The sequence below is a fragment of the Myodes glareolus genome, chromosome 13 (assembly GCF_982192425.1).
Source record: "Myodes glareolus chromosome 13, mMyoGla1.1, whole genome shotgun sequence".
Lineage (NCBI taxonomy): Eukaryota > Metazoa > Chordata > Mammalia > Rodentia > Cricetidae > Myodes > Myodes glareolus.
Window position 1 is genome coordinate 34,487,467 of NC_142038.1, and position 20,480 is coordinate 34,507,946.

At 43.6% G+C, this 20,480-nt stretch overlaps 1 protein-coding gene across 1 annotated transcript; it reads left to right on the forward strand.

The window, feature by feature from the left end:
• Positions 1 to 5,189: 5,189 nt before the first annotated feature.
• Positions 5,190 to 19,491, forward strand: Ppic (peptidylprolyl isomerase C). Its single transcript, XM_048419473.3, has 5 exons — positions 5,190 to 5,385; positions 11,532 to 11,645; positions 12,075 to 12,168; positions 14,654 to 14,838; positions 18,705 to 19,491. The coding sequence occupies exons 1-5, from the start codon at positions 5,269 to 5,271 to the stop codon at positions 18,831 to 18,833; spliced, it is 639 nt and encodes a 212-aa protein (XP_048275430.1). The 5' UTR covers positions 5,190 to 5,268; the 3' UTR covers positions 18,834 to 19,491.
• The last annotated feature ends 989 nt before the right edge of the window (positions 19,492 to 20,480 follow it).

Below are 20,480 nucleotides of genomic sequence, written 5' to 3' on the forward strand. Positions count from 1 at the left end.
AAAGTAAATTATTCATCTCTATAGCACATTCCCCCTTTAAGTGTTAAACTCTGTAAATTTTTTTTTGTGGAAAAATTCTTTTCAAGCCCTCTCAGGTTTTATGTGGATTTAGTTGGTCACATGGGTGCCAATTTGTAGGATGAGGGCCCACTTGTTCGTCCCTGCCATCCAGCTATTTTAGCCCCAAAATAACCACACAAATTAATTAATTATATTAATTAATTATATTTTATAATTAATATACTATATTAATTAAATCACTGCTTGGCCCATTAGCTCTAGTTTCTTATTGGCTAATTCTTACATTTTAATTTAACTCATTTCTATTAATCTGTATATCACCATGAGGTTGTGGCCTACCAGCAAAGTTCTGGCATGTTTGACTCTGGCGGCTCTATAGCATCTCCCTGACTCTGCCCTTCTTCCTCCAAGCATTCAGTTCTGTCTTTTCTGCCTACCTATCAACAGGCCAAGGCAGTTTCTGTATTTATTAACCAATAAAAGCAACACACAGACAGAAGGACCTCTCACACTACCCCACTACTTCACTATGTCTGTCCTTTCAACTCTTTCCTATGTAATGTATCCTGTCTTTTCTGTAATGTCAAGATGAAAAATAATTATAAACATAATCTGAAAAAAAAAGAGGTGCCAAAGGAAGACTTGGTCAGTAAACTGTTTGCCACAAAAGCCTGAGGACCTGGGTTCAAATCTCCAACTCATACATGAAGAATCAGGAGCAGTAGCTTACCCCTGAAGTCCCAGTGCTGGGAAGGCAGAAACTAGATCATCCCTGGACTCTGATGGCTGGCCAGTCTACTGCTATTGGTGAGCTATAGTGCAAAGACCCTTATATCAAAAATCAAGGTGAAGCAGTTTAAAGGTAGACACCTTATGTCAATTTTTAGCCTACACACATCTACACACACACACACACACACACACACAGAGTGGGGAAGCAGCTTTGTCTTGGCAAACGAGTTTTAAAAAATTGTTTTTTATCTCTTAAAGATTTTGTCATGCTTTCCTGGCATATGTAAAGCTCAGGGTTTGATACCTAGCATGGCATAAATTTGAGTGGTGATGCACACCTATAATTCTAGCACTTGGGAGGTAGAGGCAGGAGGAGGGCAAGTTCAAGGTCATCCTCAACAACATAGCAAAAAAAAAAAAACAGTCTGAAAGACTGTGAGAGACCCTATCTCAAAAACAAAACAAAACAAAAAATATTTTAGAAAGTTTGACCTAAGCAAACTCATGAAGTGTGTGGGGGAGAGAGGGAGCTATGGGGGTAGGGATTGGTATCTGATGCTACTAGCTCCGGAAATAAAAAGTGTTATGCATGGAAAATATAAAGACAAAGGAGGGGTCGAATAATGTCATGGCACTCCTGACATGTAGTTCCCAGAGCCTCTTGGTGATCTTAGGTGACCATACACTTCCCTTAGCCCAACGTTTAAAAAAGTTCTTCTCATTTTTGAAAGATTATCTCATACCTAGTAGGTATCAGTGACCTTTGGCATTTACTTGCCAAAAATGAGTTTAACAAATATATTTTCCATGTGTAACACATTTCTTTTCTGGAACTAGTAGTATCTCCAGATTTATTCTTCCTCTCAACCTCCTGCCATGCATACACACGTCATGAGCTGCCTAGAACAAAATTTCAAAGATAAAATGTTTTTTATTTTGTTTTGTTTTCCTGAGACAGGGTCTTACCCATCCCTCAGGTTGTTTGTTTGTTTGTTTTGTTTTCTTTTGTAGGCTACACTCACATGTACACTCAGACACACATAGCAAGATAGAAAATAGTAAATAAAAAAGCTAGAGAGAGGAAGTATAACAAAATAGACACCATAAATTAAATATAATATATCAAATATACTGTATTTTTCAGCAGTTTCCTGGGTAGAGCATTCAAGGGGGTGGGGACAATAAAGTTAAAAAAGGAAGCATTATTATAGTCCTACCCATCTATAAAACCATACAAAGATATTTTATACAATTTTATATTAATAATTTAAATATAAATTGAAATGTTCCTTAAAAATACCCTTTGTAGAAATTGAGAGAGTAGAAAACTTAGATGATTCTTTAACTAACTTCTTACAAATACATATTTGGAACTTTTTAATAAATTAAACCAGGAGCCCAGGGACTGGCTTCTGAGGAGCATTTGAAGGAGACATGAGAACCCTACCCAGAACTCTAAACTATAGCATTGCTGACTGCCATGGGCCACTCACAGCAAGGGGCCAGAGTAACCATGCTACAAAAATTCACAGGGAACCCCAGGAAAAGAACATTTCAACCACACCTCATTCATAAATTCAGATGCAAAATCATACAAATAAGATTAGCAGATTTGGATATTAACATCAAAAGGGCAAGGGGATAGGCAGTGTAGTCTAAATTGGAAAGCCAGAACCATACTTTCTTGTGTTTATCCTGAAGGTAAAAGACATTTCTTTTTTCCAAGTTCTTAGTAAGTTTGTTTGTTAATTAAAAAAAAATTCAGTAAACCACATCTACTAACATGTAAAAAAGCTAATATTACACATATTAGATGCATTTACCCAGAAATCAAAATTTGGTAACAATTTGAAAATCAACATAATTCATCACATTATCAGAATAAGGAAAATTCAGTAGATAGTTTCACTTGATTTTAATATATGATACTAATAAAATTCAAACTAAGTTCAGGAGCAAAACAGCAACAGAAGCAAAAAAAAATAATAATTAGGGTTAGAAAGTAGTTTTATTAATCTGATAAAACAAACAACAACAACAAAAAAAATCCCATGTACCCTGAAAGAATCTTTAGCAATTATCATAGTTAATGGAGAAACACAAAAGCTTTCTGGTTTTGGAGTCCTGGAGATTAGAGTCTGAAATCCAAGTGCCCCCAGAAGGGCTCTGGGTTCTTCCTTGCCTCTTAGGTTTTGTGGGTATCAGTGGACTCTGGTGTTTCTTGACTTATGGAGCCAAGGTTCCAGTCTTCACTCCTAGCCTCACTGTATTCTTCCTTGAGGCCTGTGTTTCTCTTCTTTTCATAAGGACACCAGTCACATAACAGCAGGTACAGCCTACTCTACCATGACCTTACCTTAATATTGATTACACTGGCAAAGTTATTCCCAAATAAAGTCACATTCATAAGTACTTGAAACTTCAATGAATCATTTTTGCTTTACATTGTATTTAATTCTTTTATTTATGGGGGGCACACAAATGCCACACCCCATGTTGCACATACTCACAAAGAGATCCACACACATATACATAGTTTAAGAATAAAAAAAATAGATATTTTTTAAAAAATGAGTTATCCCCACTTGGCACCAAAATAACATGCTAAAACGTTGATGAATTTCACAAACAAAAATTGAAGCAAAAAAAAAAAAAGGTATACTATAAGACCCACTGGTACAAAATTGAAACTAAACTGTAAAAAGTTAAGTTTTTTAAAAAGTTTAGTTAAAGTATGTAAGAAGTGAAGACTGCAACACGTTTTGAAAGAAAAAAAACGTTAATAAAAGAAAGGAGGTGTTCGAAAGAGTTTCTAAAGAGTCGATGGCCTTTCTAGAGAGCATTTCTTTGTCTGGGGGTGGTAGGGTCATGGTACAGAAATAGTCAAATCAATCACCTCACAAACATCGGTCAATATTCATCATTCTGTTCTAGGCAGAGGGCTAGACCTGAGTCATCAGGGGGAATAGAATCAGCTACAATCCCCGTTTCTGCGGTGTTTGCTTCAGATAAGAGAGACAGTGATAGGCACCCAACAGGGTCCGTCTTGGACAGGTAGCCTTGTTCCTCAGTGGGGATTCCTTCTCGGGGTGGGGCGAGGAGAAAACACCTAGGTGGTTCTCAACAGACTCAATGGGAAAAATGATTCCATGGCGTTCTGCTCCACCTTAAAACTCAGCAGATATTATATTAGACTAAAATGTTCTTCTGAATTTATATTTCAAAATGTGGTGTTTATTCTTATTTATTTGTTTGTTTATTCTGTTTTATTTATTTATTTATTTAGAGGCAGGGTTTCCTCTATATAATAGAACATGCTTTGTAGACCAGGCAGGTTGGTCTCGAACTCACAGAAATCTACCTGTCTCTCGAACGCTGGGATCAAAAGCATGCACAACCATGCTCAGCCAAAATGTAGTGCTTTAAAATGACCCTTTCCTCCAGGCCATAAAATACCTATATCTTCATTGGAGAATGTCTGAGAAATAAGAAGACTACAGAGAAAACAAAGGCGTATATTTCTATCATCACAGCTATTGTAACTGTCTCCGTCCCCTCTAGTCTCATGTAGCCCAGGCTGGCCTGGAACATGCTATGTCTCCAAGAATGACGTGAATAAACTTGAGTTTCTGGTGTGCTAGCCTCTGCTTCCCAAGTGTTGAGATTACAGGCTTCGCTGCCCCACCCAGTTTATGTTGTACTAGGGATCCGGCCCACAGCTTCCTGCCTGCCAGGCAAGCACTATGCCATCTGAGCCACACACCCAGCCCTCTCACTGTCATTTTTATATTTATTTTCAGAGTTAAGATCAGACTTTCAACGTGATTTTGCAACTTGAACTTTTATTTCCTTAAAAAAAATGCATTGAGACATTTTCCACGTCATTAATTTTCCTAAGTGTAATTCGTAAGAGTGTAATAATAATAACACCAACAATAATCCTACAGCTACTCCTCAAAGCCCAGTTTGAGTACTTTGTTTTTGCAGAGAAGAACTCCTTCTGGGCCTGTGTAAGAACTGCTCAGAAAACTGGATAAGGCCACGGAGTCAGCGCCCGCACAAAACGCTTCGATCTCGTTAAGTTTTTCCAGAGGATTGAATCCTGCAACTTCAAAAGATCTTCAAAGACGGAATGACTCTGCCAAAGGTCATCTTGACAAAAAAGGACGCCCTCCCAGAAATCCACGAAGGACGGAGAGGTGCTCAGGACTTCCAGACTCCAAAGGTGCTGAGTTAGTAGCTGGCTCTCTGCGGGGCTCCATGGGCCCCGCGGCCCCGCCCGGCTCTCTTTGCGGCTCTCTTTGCCCGGTGGCGTCCGCCACCAAGTCGCGCCCTCCGAGACCCCAATTCCGGCCACGAGTTTGAACTTGGGAGGAGCGCGCCCCGGGTTCCCGCCCTGCCCGGATCCACCACCCTCCCTACCGACCCGCGCAGGCGCAGGCGCCCTAGAGTCCGGCCACAGTCCAGGAGCCCAAGGTTGCGCCCGTGCCACCGCAGCCACTTCCACCGCTCACTATGATCCTGGGGCCCCGTCTGCTGCTGGCCACGGTGCTCTGCCTGGGGCTTGGCGCGCTCGTGTCTTCTTCTGGGTCCTCAGGCGTCCGAAAGAGAGGTCCCTCGGTGACGGCCAAGGTGATCCTGCGGCTACTGCAACTTCTCCTCCTGCGGTCCAGGCACCAGGGCGCTTAGGCAACCGGACCGCTATGGCAGGGCTGGAGAGCAGGGGCCCCCGGCCGGGGAACCGCAGGGGATCTGGGAGATACTGTCTGGGGCTGGAGGGAACTCGGGGGTAGGGACTAGAGAAGGGACTAACTGGGATTTGAGGCTGGCTGGGACTGGAGGAGGTTGGAGGTGGCCACGCAGCAAGCGGGAGGGGGACGTCTAATGTTGCACTCGGGCCGCTCGGGCTACAGGGCCAACTCCCACCGTCCCCGCCGCCGGTTGTCTGAACTTGTCATCCGGTCGGGGCCAACGTGAGCAGCCGGGACAAGTTCCCTGAACCCACAGGCCCCTTTTTCTAGAAGGGAAGTTGCTGGAGTACTTCCTTGGAATGGCCTGGGTGTGGAACAAAGCTGGAAGAATGTGAGGGGAGGGGACAGGCTGAGGAGGGGAGGCCGGGCGCCCGCCTAGGACGTCACTGGGGAGAGCCTGGGTCCGGCCTGAATGCTCAGATGAGACCCGTCCTCCTCCCCTGTTTTGAACTGTCACCCTCCAAGAGGAGAGTGCAGTTTTAAACTTTGTGGCAGGCCTGGATCGAGCCCTGGGCAGGCATGGCAAGGCAATCCGTTGAATCTTAAGGGAATCGCACGAAATTTAGTCCATACAGTATCACTGCTGAAGTTCTACTTCAGTCTGTTTTACCCGAGAATAGAAGAGAAAGAAAAGGTGCTCGGAGAAAGGGAGGGAGGGGCTGCTGTGGTGGAGTAATGACCACGTCCAGGAAAAACCCTAGCATTGTTGGAATGGGGTGGGACCAGCAGAAAGTGGTCTTAATGACCGGCCCGGTTTGCCACTGGAAATGATACCCTCAGAACTAGAAGGTTTAAATCTTCCATGGCAGACCCAACCAAAGAATCAGCAAGGAAAGAGAAGTAAGTCCAGCGTCCAGTGCCACTCCCCTAAGACCGAAGGCCAGCATGATTAGAGTAACATCCATCCTCAGGCAGCCCCTTGATCTGTTAGGTCTCTGAACTGGAAGGCTGATGTGTGCGAGCCACACAGCTAGCGCAGATTTATTCGGTCTGCAGATAGTATTTCAGATAAAACCGTAAACATAAAATTCAAATGAACTATGAAATGTTGAAGGGCGTGAACCTAACATAGGTTGGGCGCCATTTAAAAACACCTGACTGGTGAAGAAAAACCAATCTGGCAAAGGTTGAGGTGCCAACGGGAATTGCTTGTGCAAAGGTCTCCGAGTGGGAAATCCTTTCTTGGCTCAGAGCATGCCGAAAGGACAGTTTGCTTGAGGGGCGGGGTGCGGGACTGAGGGCAAAATGACCTGGTGATGAGGTTGGATGAGTGAGTAACAGAAAGACTCTCAATAGCCTGAGAAGGAATGACTTTGTGTGACCATTGATCACGGTCCTCATCCACAGGACTCAGGTCTTACTCTAGAGCAGTGGTTCTCACTCAACCTTCCTAATGCTGCAACACAGGTCCTCATGCTGGGGCGACCTCCAACCATACAATTAATTTTGTTGCAACTTTGTAACTGTAATTTTGCTACTGTTATGAATTGTAATGTAAATATCTGATATGCGACCCCTGTGAGAATGTCATTTGATACCCCGCAAAGGGGTTGCGATCCACAGGTTTCAAATCACTGCTCTTAGGTAAAGTGGCGGGCAGGGTTTGCACATGAAAATGACATAATTGCATATATAGTCTTAAATTTCTATGACCACTTCGGAGGGTGAACCGAGAGGCCATTCGGGGCTCCGTGCTAGACTCCAGATGGTGGCTTGGATTGGGGTGATAACCTAGGGAATGGGGAACAAGGAGCTGAAGCAGATATTGGAGACATAATTAACAGGAGTCACTGAAAGCTTAGACGGAAAGGGGTGTAGGGTGGTGAGGTAAGGAGCATGATGCCCAGGTCGATGTGCACTCCTGATTAACAACGGATAATTGTCCATTGTATGTCTCTGTGACACTGGGAGCATTTCACCCAGAGAGCCACTCAGAGCAAGGCCAAGGCAGTATTTGTGGCAGTGTCTGGCCACTTTGACATCTCCTGGGCAGCCAGTGGAATAGAAGAAAGCCTGCACAAGGGAAACAAACAAACAAACATGGCTGCAGGGCAGGGGTGGGACATCCTGACATCTACAGCACTGTCGCTGAACTTGGGCTCTACTTTCAGGTTGGTCACCTGTTTTCTTCTTTTTTACCAAGCTTCCTGAGCCCTGACGGACAGAGGTGTATGTAGGCGAACCTCACACTGATCTACATTGGTCAGGACTCTTGAGTTCCTTTTTGAATGTCTTAGAACGATTCAGTATAATCGAAAATAGAGACATTAGAAAAGAAATGTGGGCTAACAGGCTGTGACTATCCTATGTTGTCTTGCCCATGGTCTTTTCTTTCACTATGACTTTATTTAAAGCTAGGAATCTGTCAATGAGAGGCATGAGGTGCTGCCCGCACCCCCCAACACACACAGAGGGAAGTGTGCCTCCATTTCGGTCCTTGCAGTCTCTTGTCCTGCTGGCGCTCTGGTGTGGGCTCTGGCTTGCCCTCTCAGAACACACTTTCCAGCAGATGCCACGGGGTTTCTGCACAAGCCAGCACAGGGGGCATAAAAATCGACACCGCCCTCTTTCCCACTTTTAATCATGTCGGGAAGTAGTGGCCATGGGGTGGTGGCCAAGGCACTTGGGCGAATTATCTATCATCTGAGACTTTGTTTCTTCTTCTGTAGAAAATATACAGAAATGATAACCCTTCATTATTATCTGTATATTTGGAGGGTACGTATCTCTCTGCATATAATATGGACTTTTGCAGACAAAGTATGATAAAGTTGGTAAGTGTTTAGTGTGTGGTCCCTCGTTTGTGAGGTCACTTTTTAGTGTTGTTCATCCATGAATTCCAGTGCGACAGCCTACGCTTGAAAGCAATTGTCACCCACCTAATAGATGAGGTGTACAGCTCAATTTTAACTTACTGAAGGTCCCGTGGCCATTTAGTGGTGGAATTGGGTTTAACCATTTCGAACTTGGTGTATTCGTGGGTGAATCTGAAAGTAGATCTATACAGGATTGGTCCTACAGGGATTCAGTCGGGATTTAGGATCCCCCATCCCTCCTCAAACCGTCAGTGTCCCGTAATTTTCCAATGACTTTCAGGGCAGCATCCAGGAATCAGAAGTGTCTGAGGTGCCTACCCACTAAGTATGGTGTGGAAACCAAGTGCCATCTTTCCCAAGGAGCCCACTCCAGTCCCCATCCCGCCACCAACCTTCATCCTTTCCCATGACACTGCATCTGATTTGCCTTATAACGCCCAGTTTCCTATTTATAAACAAAACAAAGTAAAAAAAAACCCACATTATTTCTATATGTGTTTTCTCTTTCATGGGGAGAGGGAGCTTTGTAGTTCTTCCTCGTCCAGTTTGGATTGTATTGCTAAGGGGCTTCGGGAAAGTCAGAGACAAGGCCCGTGGAAGGAGTGGTTTGCCTGGCACCTACCTCCCCTCCTGTGTGGTGACACTGAGCCATCCAGTGGTCTCTGCTTGTCTGCTTTCTGTTGGCATCGAACTGAGAGCTGAGAATCAGAAAGGACAGTTTCTATTCTCTAGGTGCTCTAGCGAGAGGTGATAGATTAATAAGAAGGGTCCGTGGACTGAACTCCAAAAGCTCACATTCCTAGCCGGAAAGCCCTGGTCAATCAGCCTCCCTCCTCCCCACTTTCCTCATCTGTGAATTAGTGATAACCACTTCCTGGTGGACTAGGGATTAATTACATGATGTGGTAAAGCCCACGGAGATGCCATCTCAGCCAGCTTCCGGTTCCGGAGACCCTCATTCTTGAGCTGCTATGGAGTGTCCAGATTCTCTTTGGGCTCCATGTGGGGCCCCTTCCCAAAGCCTCACTCAGGCAAAGCAGGAACCCCTGAGTGAGGCATCTGTCCTCAGCCCCACGGAACTGGCCGCAGCTCCCTGCCCCAACCATGAGAAAGGCTGCCCTGATGCTCGGCAGAACATGGGTCTTGCCTGGCTTTCCTGGCTCCAGGAAGGTATATGCTCATTCTGAGGTATATGCTCATTCTTGTCCCTGAGCCTGCTGCCCTCCTTCCATGCTTTTCTCCCCCTCTGTGGTGCCCTCTCCCAACTGGTCCTGCCCTCCAGAACTTCATAGATAGTGTTCTTGGGCATAGCTCGCATACTGTCTTGTGCCGACTGTATATGTTTTTTTTTTGGGGGGGGGTTGTTTGTCTGTTTGTTTGTTTTTACTTTTCTTTTTTAAATTTTTATTTTGAGACCTGGAACTTGCTGGCCTCAACCTCACACAGATCTCTGCATATCTGCACCGCGTATTCCGTTTCTTAGATGCTGCCTTAGGACAGCTTGTGGAGGAGTATTGCCTTGCAGGGAGGTATTTAATAGCTATTTGTGGGCTAGACAAGCTTGGAATCCGCCATTTCCATTAGAGTTGGGAGCATTCGGATGTGATTCCTTATAGTATCCTCACGGAGTCGAAGGGCAGGACAATTGGGAGAGAAAATTAAGAGACATATGAACTAGACCGTGTGTGAAAATGGGATTCTCATTGCAGATATGGATGACGGGTTCTTTTTCTACATCCCCTGCAGCTGCCTTCCTTGTTGCTTTCTAAGAATTTGGTCCTGTATTTTAAAAGTCGGAAAGGCTTTGCAAGTGTCTTGCTGGGTGTCTCTTCAAAATTACACCCCTGGATCTCTAGCAGAGCTGTTCTGTTACTGCCCACATTCCTTTCTCACCGGGGCAGGGAAACCCCTTGGAGAAACCGCGTCTCACTGCCAGACTCACCTGTGCTGAGGCGGCCTTTTGTCCCCAAGCCACAAGCGTGGTTCTCTTCCGCCCTACCTCACACGAAGAGCCAAGTCTTCAATGCTTTCAGGAAAGCTCTTGTATATAAATGATAATAAAACGGTGGCTGTTTTGGCCACGTGGAAATGTCAATGCCACACAAAGCACTAAATATCACATCAGCCCGTGACAGGCGTTCTGATATATTGGCAGGAGCCCTTGCCTTGAGCTGAGTTTGACAGTCTTTACCCAGTGATTTTTCTAGATTTGCAAGGCGTCTTTTTTCTTTGACAACCCTTCTTATATTTTTTAAAGCCATCCCTTGAATGTCTTTTTTTACCCATTCAAACAGTAAATTGGCTCGTATAATCTAAACTTGCTAATGGAATGCCCTTTGACTCCGTGGCCTTTTCAAGCTTTCTGTCTCCGAATCATCCGAACATAGTGATTTGTGAAGCGAAGTGTGTATAATTTCCTTCCAGGTGAAAACGGTTTTGAAAAAGAACTCCAAGAGAACCTTTAAGGTTTAATCTGGAAAAAAAATGTGACGTGTGTTCCTAGCTGTGTTATCTTCCTTTTGTTCTAAGATGACAGAGGAAGAACAAATTCTACTTGGGTGACCACGGGAACCAGACACCCGAATCCAGTGTTGAAGTTTACAGGACAGTAGCTTTGTAGGTTGCCTGTCCTGCTGGGGACCTGGTGTCTTGCTGCTCTTGGATGTGAGTGGCAAGCCCGCCGCAGGACTGCTGCTGTGTTTCATGTTCTTTGGCCTTGACAGCAGATGTCTACTAAGAACTCATCAGTGTTCAAAATGGCAAAAGATAAATTTGGGTAGCTAGGCTTCAGTGTTTTTCTTTTTTTTCCTCCTGCCAAGAATAAAGAGAAGAGCAATATTCTCTATCTGATCTTCATCCACAAAGTAGGAAGTGGGGAAAGCAGAGTGGTGGTTTGCTAAGGGGAAATGTCGAGGGGACTAATGGCCTGAAGGTTTTACAAGCTAACTCTGGCCAGTCTGAATCAAACTTTCTGAGTACTCAGCTCAGTAGGTGCTGCTCAGTGAATGTTTGTTGAGTGACTCTTGGGAACGACCAGCTTGCACAGTGTTGTGTCTGCACTGCTAACAGGCCGCAGGCTTCGGGATGCTCACAAAACTCTGACGGGCAGGCTTTCCTATAGGGACCAATTTTCAGATTTAATTTTGACTTAGCTCAAACTTCTGTCTTTTTCATGTGGTGACCTTCTACTCTGCATCTCAATTTCCCACAGGTCTTCTTTGATGTGAAGATCGGAGACAAAGATGTGGGTAGAATTGTGATTGGCCTCTTTGGAAAAGTGGTACCCAAGACGGTGGACAACTTTGTGGCTCTGGCAACAGGAGAGGTCTGCCCCAGCCTTATTGACTGTAACTGAACACAAGTGTGGATCTTCCTTAAGACAAGATGCAAAGATGTCTTCTAGAAAAATGAGAATTAATATATCAGATGAGTGTGTGACACCTTAGACTTCTGTTTTCTTGCAATTATTCAACCACTCAGTGTCCTTAGGCTTCTAGAAAATGAGAGAAAAAAAAAACACCAAGTTAAAGTACTGACTGCTCTTTTTCTACTTGTTTCCATTAATAGTTGATTCCTATAGTTAGATTCAGTTATTTTGGACGCTAATGATAAACTTTCCCTTGTATATAATTGCTAGAACAGAGGCAAGTTCTGTAGATGTTTTGTTCAAATAGTCTCATTTCCAGATAAACATTGTTCATCTTTGAATGAGGGTTATTTCCACTTGTGTATTCAATTGAAACCATCTCTTTAGAAAGGCTACGGGTATAAAGGAAGCATCTTCCATCGCGTCATCAAGGACTTCATGATTCAAGGAGGGGACTTCACGGCTAGAGATGGCACCGGAGGTAATGCAATATTTTTCTTCTTTCCCATTTGCCAAGCTGAAACCTAAGCATTAGAGCCTCACAATTATGGTACAAAAACAAAAGCCCATTCCAGTTCTTTGTTTTCTTTCTTTCTTCTTTGCTTGTTTCTGTTTTGTTCTGTTTGGGGGATAGGGTTTCTCTGTGTAGCCCTGGCTGTCCTGGAACTTACTCTGTAGACCAGGCTGGCCTCGAACTCAGAGATCTGCCTGTCTCTGCCTCTTGAGAGCTAGGATTAAAGGCGTGCGCCACCGTGTCTGACTCCCACTCCAGGTCTTTAAGGAGGATGGAGTTGTAGACCCTAGCACCAGAATCCTAGCAGATATGAACAAGGGAGGTGCTCCTGAGGCTGAGCAGGATGACCTGATTTTTCATGGTCTTTACACAATAGAGAGACAGTCATTTGGCAGGATACTTTGCAGGCATTAATAAGATCTTTCTCTCAGTATAGAGGGTAGAAAAATATTTGCCACAGAGAGGGAGGTGTGCCTGCACTTGTGTGGCAGCCAGCAGCTGGTGTGGGTGTGGAGGAGAAGGGGCCAGAAGGACAGCCCTGGCATGTCAGAGGCTCTTCTATCAAAATTGCTTTCTTTTATTGTTGGTCCTTTTAATAATAAAAGAAATGTTGAAGTCATAACTGAGCCATCAACAAATATAATACAAACTAAGTTTTATAAGCAAAGTTCAATAAAAGACAAATACTTTTGTTTCTAGTTTCAAACTACACTGATTTCTCTTCAAGGGTCATCATCGGCCCCTTCCGGGGAGTGTTTTCCCTTCAGTGAGCACATCCATCCACGCATCTAGACAGAACTTAAATCTACTTCAGAATTAAATGCTGGATTTGGTAGATATTAGTGGATAACGTTTCAAAGAAGCATTTAGGCTATTTTCAGGTATTTTGAACTTTCCTTTTTTTTTTTTTTTGCAACGGCTTATTTACTTTTAAAAAAAAGTATTGCCATTTAACTCTTCAATTTGCTCTACACATTTCGAAGGTTGAGCTTTAGTTCTTGTAAAAATACAAAGGCTAGGGATGTAGCTCAGTGGTAGAGCACTTGCCTGGCACACACGAGGCCTTGAGTTCAGTCAACCGCCAGCATCACAAAAGAAGAAAAAAAAATCTTATCAAATTGGCACAGGATGTGACGCACACTCAGGTTCCCCCAGGATAAGATCTGCTGAGAACCATGCTGAGAATCAACCCAGCTGCTGCAACACCTGCCCTCCGATAGCTCTGCAGCTGGCTCCAGCACCGGTGCTCCCACTCCGCACCTGCCCTCGGGTATCTCTACAGCTGGCTCCAGCACCGGTGCTCCCACTCCGCACCTGCTTCTGACCAGCGGTCAGCAGGAACAGTGACTCTCTTTTCTATTTTATTCTATTCTTTGCCTTCCCTGCATGTGTGTGTGTGTGTGTGGGGGGGGTCTTAGATTAAAATTTTCTGAGTTTGGAAGAGAGGAAATTTGGACCATTGAGCCTAGGCCTCTCAGTGGGCAGAGCTATCTTCAAGCCTTCTCCTATGTCCTAGCCAATCAGCTTCAAAATTCTTGATTTTAATTCCACCTCTGTTACTTCTAGCTGAGGCAGGATTTTGAGGTTGACAATTACTGGACAAACAGACCGTTGGAAGAAGCGGTAGGCAGGACAGGCCCTTGGGTGACTGAGGCACGGGGAAGGTGGCTGTCATAGTCCACACTGCTGCTGTGGGAACAGGGCTCTGGCTGCGGCTGCTGCTTTGCGGGAGCTCCAGGAGGTGGATGCTACTGGATGTCTGATCTGTGGATCAGACAGATACTAGTCTGATCATCTTCTGTGTCCTATGGGCTCTGAAGTCACCCCTGTCACTTACAGACTAGCTGCTACTGCCCTTGGTGCTGGAACAAGGAAACGCAGTAGGTTTAGAGTCGGAGAGCCGGATATTGCAATTCTGCTCTGATATTTGCCAGTGATTGGTTTTGTTTTTGTTTTTTTTTTACTCTTTCCCAGCAAAAACCAGGCCTGAGAAAGCCTATTCTGTGGGCTGTTGTGGGGTTAAACCAATGTATGCGCTCAGTGCTTAGTTACCTGGTTGATTGCAGAGATGGGAGTGGCCTAGAGCTATGGGCATACAGCAGTGGCAGAGCCACCAGGATGGCTCAGCCACCTTTCTACCCTGCGTTCAGATGCCATCTTCCCTTCAATATAAAATCACTGACTTATTCTGGTCAAGTTTTGGCTTGAGGCCATGGGTACTTTCTTTCATCTTTTGCTATATAAAGGGCCTTCTTTGGTTGAGTTCAGACCCTGGTGCCTATTTCTTTAATGGGTTGCTTTTATCCTACCCATTCTCTGTAGGCTGGCCTATCCTCATTCCTGTCACCTCTGGGATGCCATTAACTGATTACATGAACGATCTAAGTTTCTTTTCTCTGAAGGGTTTGCTTCTAACATTTGCATTTGTCCCCCCTTGCTTGGCTTCCCCCAGGGGTGAGCATCTATGGTGAGACGTTTCCTGATGAGAATTTCAAACTGAAGCACTATGGAATTGGGTGGGTCAGCATGGCCAATGCTGGCCCCGACACCAATGGCTCCCAGTTCTTCATCACCTTGACTAAGCCCACCTGGTTGGATGGCAAACATGTTGTATTTGGAAAAGTCCTGGATGGGATGGTAATTTGCTAATATCTTTTTTTCCTCTCTTATAAAGTTTTATATTTAAATATGAGGAGAGCTTCAGTAATTTATTGAATTTTCAAGTGTGTTATTAGATAGCCTTTTATGGTGACTAGAGCTTTTTGTTGTTGGTGGTTTTTTTATTGTTGCTCTTTTTGGGGGGCGGGACTCAGAACAGGGTTTCTCTGTATAGCCTTGGCTATCCTGGAACTTGCTTTGTAGACCAGGCTGGCCTCGAACTCGCAGAGATCCACCTGCTTCTGCTTCCTGAGTGCTGGGATTAAAGGTGTGCACCACCCACTGCCCGGCTGTGAATAGAGTTTTGGAAGGTGAACAAGCTACATATGGCATGGAGTTTTAATTGCTAGAGGCATTAAAGCAGACAGTGAAGAAGTTAGGTACTTCCGCTAATTTAAGAAATGCAACCAAATAAACCAGGGACCAAATATGCATCCAATGAGATATCATTTGATATTAAAAAGAACGTTTAAATGCATGCTATAACACAACTATATATATATATATACACACATATGTATATATATATGATCTATCTGTCTGTTAGTCTATCTATTCACACAGAATTTGAAACCTATCAGTTACAAAAAGACAAGTAGTGTATGAGTTTAATTATATGAGATATTTAGAGTAGTCAAGTCTATAGGAATAGAAAAAATTTGACAGTTGTCAGGGGTGGGGAAAGAGAGATATTTAATGAATACAGAGTCTAATTTTGAAAGTTGACGGAACTTCTGACTGCATGCATATAACCACTACTGAGCTATGTCTTCATTTTGGGACTTTTCTTGGATAGATATGGACAAACATCTGTTCACTCTAGATAGATTACTGATGACAAACCAATGAACCAACTCTACCAAAGTCCAGCTTGGTGAACCAATGAGTTCTTATAGCAGTCTAGGGGAGAGGTTACTTACAAGAACATGGTTGATGCAAAGGCAGCTCCATCACTGAGAAACTCATCCCAGCATGGATGGCTATGCAAAAAAGCTACAACCTTGGAGTTCTATGCATGCCTCTCAGCAATTCAACTGCCCCTTTGCCCATGGAAATCTTTATTCCTTATATAACTTGGGGGAGATACCTTGTGAATTTTGTAAATTTCAGGGACTTTCTGAGAGTTGTGAATTGTTTACTCCTGAATCCTAAGAAGCCTACATTTAGAACAGAAATGTTTTGATATAGAGTATACTGCTACACATTAGTTCTTAAAAATGGATTGATGGCAAATTTTTGTCACATGTTTCTTACTACAATTAAAGTATTAGCCTGCAGGTGGTGCACAACTTTAATCCCAGTACTGAAGAGGTGGAGACAAGCAGATCTCTGAAATTGAGGCCATCCTGGTCTACATAGTGAATCCCAGGTCAGACAGAGAGATACATAGTGAGAACCTGTCTCAGAAATTAAATTAAATTAAATTAAAATATTATAGTTAAGTGTAATGGTGCATGACTTTAATCCCAATACTTAAGAGGAGAGGCAGGAGGATTGTGATTTCAAGACTAGCTGTACTAGAAAGTCCTAAGCCAGCCTGGGCTAAAAGCAAGACTTAGCTCAATAATAAGTAAATCAACAAATTTTTTTAAAAAAATCCTGAGCCATGTAGTTGTGGCACATGCATTTTATCCTAGCACTCCAGAGGCAGAGAATCTCTGAATTTGAGTGAGTTCCAGGACAGTCAAGGCTACAGAGAAATCCTGTCTTGAAAAAAAAAATCCTGAACTCATGAGTCTGTCCACATACTAAGTCACATACATAAAGACATAGGTTATAGTAACCCGAAATTATTAAGAGGACCCAAATCTACATTGGTAGTTATTCACTGAAAAATAACAAGGAGATCAATTCCTAACCCATTGCTGAACAGTCTCACTCTTCGCATCTCTCTGGATTTCTACAGCTGCCCAGAGCCGCTCTCTCAGGCTCTACCAAATGTCCAGGTGTCCTGGTTAGCTTCCCTGCTGCTGTGATAAAAACACTGACGAAAGCAACTTGGGGAGGAAAGGATTTGTCTTACTTAGGGTTTGTTTTGCTGAAACACCATGAACAAAAGCAAGCTTGGGGTGGAAAGGGTTATTTGTCTTACACGTGCACATCACTGTTCATCACTGTAGGAGCCTGGAGTCAGGAGCTGATGCAGAAACCATGGAGGAGTGCTGCTTACTGGCTTGCTCCCCGTGACTTGCTCAGACTGCTTTTCTATATACCCTACAAACACCAACCCAGAGATAGCACCACCCATAATGGGCTGGGTCCTCGCCCATCAATCACCACTTAAGGAAAGACCCTAAAGCCAGATCTTATGGAGACATTTTCTCAACTGAAGCTCTCCCCTTCCATGACTCTAGCTTGCGTCACATTGGCATAAAACTAGCCAACACAGAATTTATCAGGCTTCCAAGTTATAGTCTATCATCCAGGGAGCTGAAGCAGAGGCCATGGAAGAATGCTGCTTACTGGCTTGCTCTCCATGGCTTGCTCAGCCTGCTGTCTTATACATCCAGGATGAGCTGACCCAGAGTGGTCCTACCCATAGTGAGCTGGGCCCTCCCACATCAACCATCAACAAAGAAAAGGTCCCACAGACATGCCTCCCAATGCCTGCAGTTCCTCAGTTGGGGTTTCCTTTTCCCAGGAGACTAGTTTGTGTCAACTGACACACAAAGCAGGCTTCCCTTAGCCCTTCGCTTTGTTTCCCTGGGTGCTTTGTGTCATCTGAGTGTGCAGAGCACCTCCCTAGCTGTGGTTCTCAGACTTCCATTGCTGTCCTGATTCCACCCAACCCAAGGCCAGGAACTCTAGAGAACTCATCAGAAATGACTTTCTTAGTCACAGTGTCCTCCTTCCTTCAATGTGACCCTTAGGTTCATGAGCTTGAGAGGCCCTCCAGGGCCCCTACAATTGGGATTAAATTACATCCATGGCAAATTCAACCTCTAAACAAATGGGTTAGGTCACCTCTAAATAAGTAAGGTCAGAGCCTAGACTACTTTTACAAATACTTTCTGGCCTGCATTGGCATGCCTAGATGAGACTTGGGGTAGAGCTGAAACCAACCCCGATGCCATGTTGATAATTATGATAATTAGCAGTTAAATAGAATTATCTTTTATTAGAATTATGGATTTACAAGACTGGCTAAGTCAAATATAACATGTTTATTATTAAAGAAATGGGGAAATAGATATTATCTGAGTTTCTGAGAAACAAGTGCCTTTATCTCTCTGACTGGACTGGTAGAACATATATAATGTGTGTGCATATATATAACACATATATACACATATAACACATATATTATACACATGTACACATATTTATTACATGTACAACATATATGTGTATATATTATGGCATATATATGTAAAATCTGAGGATTATCTTTTAGGTGCTTCATGCACAGTGGCACTGTTTTGAAGAATGATAGTAGCAGATAAGGAGAATGCTCGAGCTATTTGCAAAGCAGCGCTCCTCAGCTTGCACGGTTTTAGAATGATAACACGTGTTTCCCAGGACTGGGGATGTGGCTTGGTTGCTAGAGTATTTACTGAACATATAGGAAGGGCTGGGTTTGACCCATTGTACCTCTTCAACCTGTCATGGCGGTGCTCATCAGACATCTCAGCGTTTTGGAGGTGGAAGCAGGACTATCAAAAGGTCAAGGTCACCCTCAGCTACGTCCTGAGCTCTAGGCCAGCCTGATAGTCAAGACCCTGTCTCAAAAGAACAATAGCAACAAATATCTCCCATTCGTACTTCTGGAGTTGGACTGGTTATTCCTGTGAGTTGTCATAGCCGCTGACCCCAGATGAGCCACGCCTCTGTTTTTCTCTTGCCAGACTGTGGTACACTCCATAGAACTTCAAGCCACGGATGACCATGACCGCCCGCTCACTGACTGCACCATCGTGAACAGTGGCAAGATAGATGTGAAGACGCCCTTTGTGGTCGAGGTTCCTGACTGGTGACAGAAATGTCGGAAAACAGGGAACACACTCTGGCTGGTCCATGTGTGCATCTGCTATCTACTACCTGTCTTCTGACTCTTTAGTTACTTAAAATTGTGCTCTTTTGTCTCCCAGTTCAGATTGCAACAAAAATTTAAAAACCAACCACACAGCCGGATGTCCTGGCAAACACCTGTAATCCCAGAATTTGGGAGGTGGAGGCAGGAGGATAAGGGATCCAGGGCCAGTCTTTGCTAAATAGCTTGAAGTTAGCCTAGTCTAGTTCTGTTTCAAAAAACCATGCCAACAACTATAAAAATCAACCAAAGTTTATTGTGCATGGATTTTTGGCATATCATCCACTCAGGTGATTTAAATTGAACAAACATATCCTTATTTTCCAGTGGTGCTATACTTAAATTAAAAAACTTTGTATTTGGCTATTTATTTTCAGAACATGGTCACTTATTTGTTTAGTTCCACTCAGTTCCTTGTAATCTCCATGTTCAGTGATCCGGAAGGTTTGTTTGAGAAAGATGGCTACAGTGAGGCTTAGCATTCTTCGTTCAAATAATTCTTGACAGGTAAAGGGAAACTTGAGGAATATCATATGTTGTATGTCATCAGCATTTTTGTGCTTTGATGTTCTTTATATTAAATGCTTTTTTATATGAATTGACTCTTTGGTAAGATTTTTATTTTGTTTTTTTTTTTAAATTTTTATATGATGGATGTTTTGTCTGCATGTATGTCTGTGCAGCAAGTGTATACAGTACCAGTGAAGTTTAGAAGGAGATACTAGATCCTCTGCCTGGTGCTGGCATTATTGACAGTTACAGAGCCTGTCTGAGCTGCCATATGTGTGATATGTGTGTAGAAATTGAACCTGGGTCCTTTGGAAAAGCAATAGAGATGGGGCACAGAACCCACATTCCAAACACAGAAGCTAATCATTCACCAATTTTTACTTAACATATAGGTCAGTGGTTCTCAGTCTTCCTAATGCTGCAACCCTTTAATGCAGTTCCTCACGCTGTGGTGACCCCCAACCATAACATTGTTTCATTGCTAAAAAAAAAAACTGTAATTTTGCTACTGTTATGAATCATAATGTAATTATCTGGCATATGACCCTCCTGTGGGAGGTCATGGCCCAAAGGTTGAAAAAAATCACAGGTTTAGACTTGTCTGGAGTCTGGTTGCTATGGAATCTTAGTTGGTAGTATGAGTCTAGATTCAGGCTATATTTAAATGAAATTAGACAATACAGTCTTAGTTCTGTGTGATGCCTGAGGCCAAGCTCTGGTTAGATGGAAACAGAATCCTGCCAGGCAGTGAGGAGTCAAAGAAGTCTTATCATCTCAGCAAACGATGGAAGTCGGAGGACTGGAGAGATGACTCAGAAGTTGAGAACACTTATTCTTACCAAGAACTCAGGTTTGAGTCCAAGCTTACATGGCAGTTCACAATTGTCTGTAACTCCAGTTCCAGGGCTTCCAACACCCTCTCCTGGCCTCTATAGGCTCCAGGCATGAATATGGTAGACACATGCATGCATGCAGGCAAAACACACATAAAGAAATCTAAAAAAAAAAAAAAAAACACAAGGATTTTAAAAAGTTTTGAAGAATCGGAAGAAGGTACCCTTGGGGCTGCTGCAGGTGATAT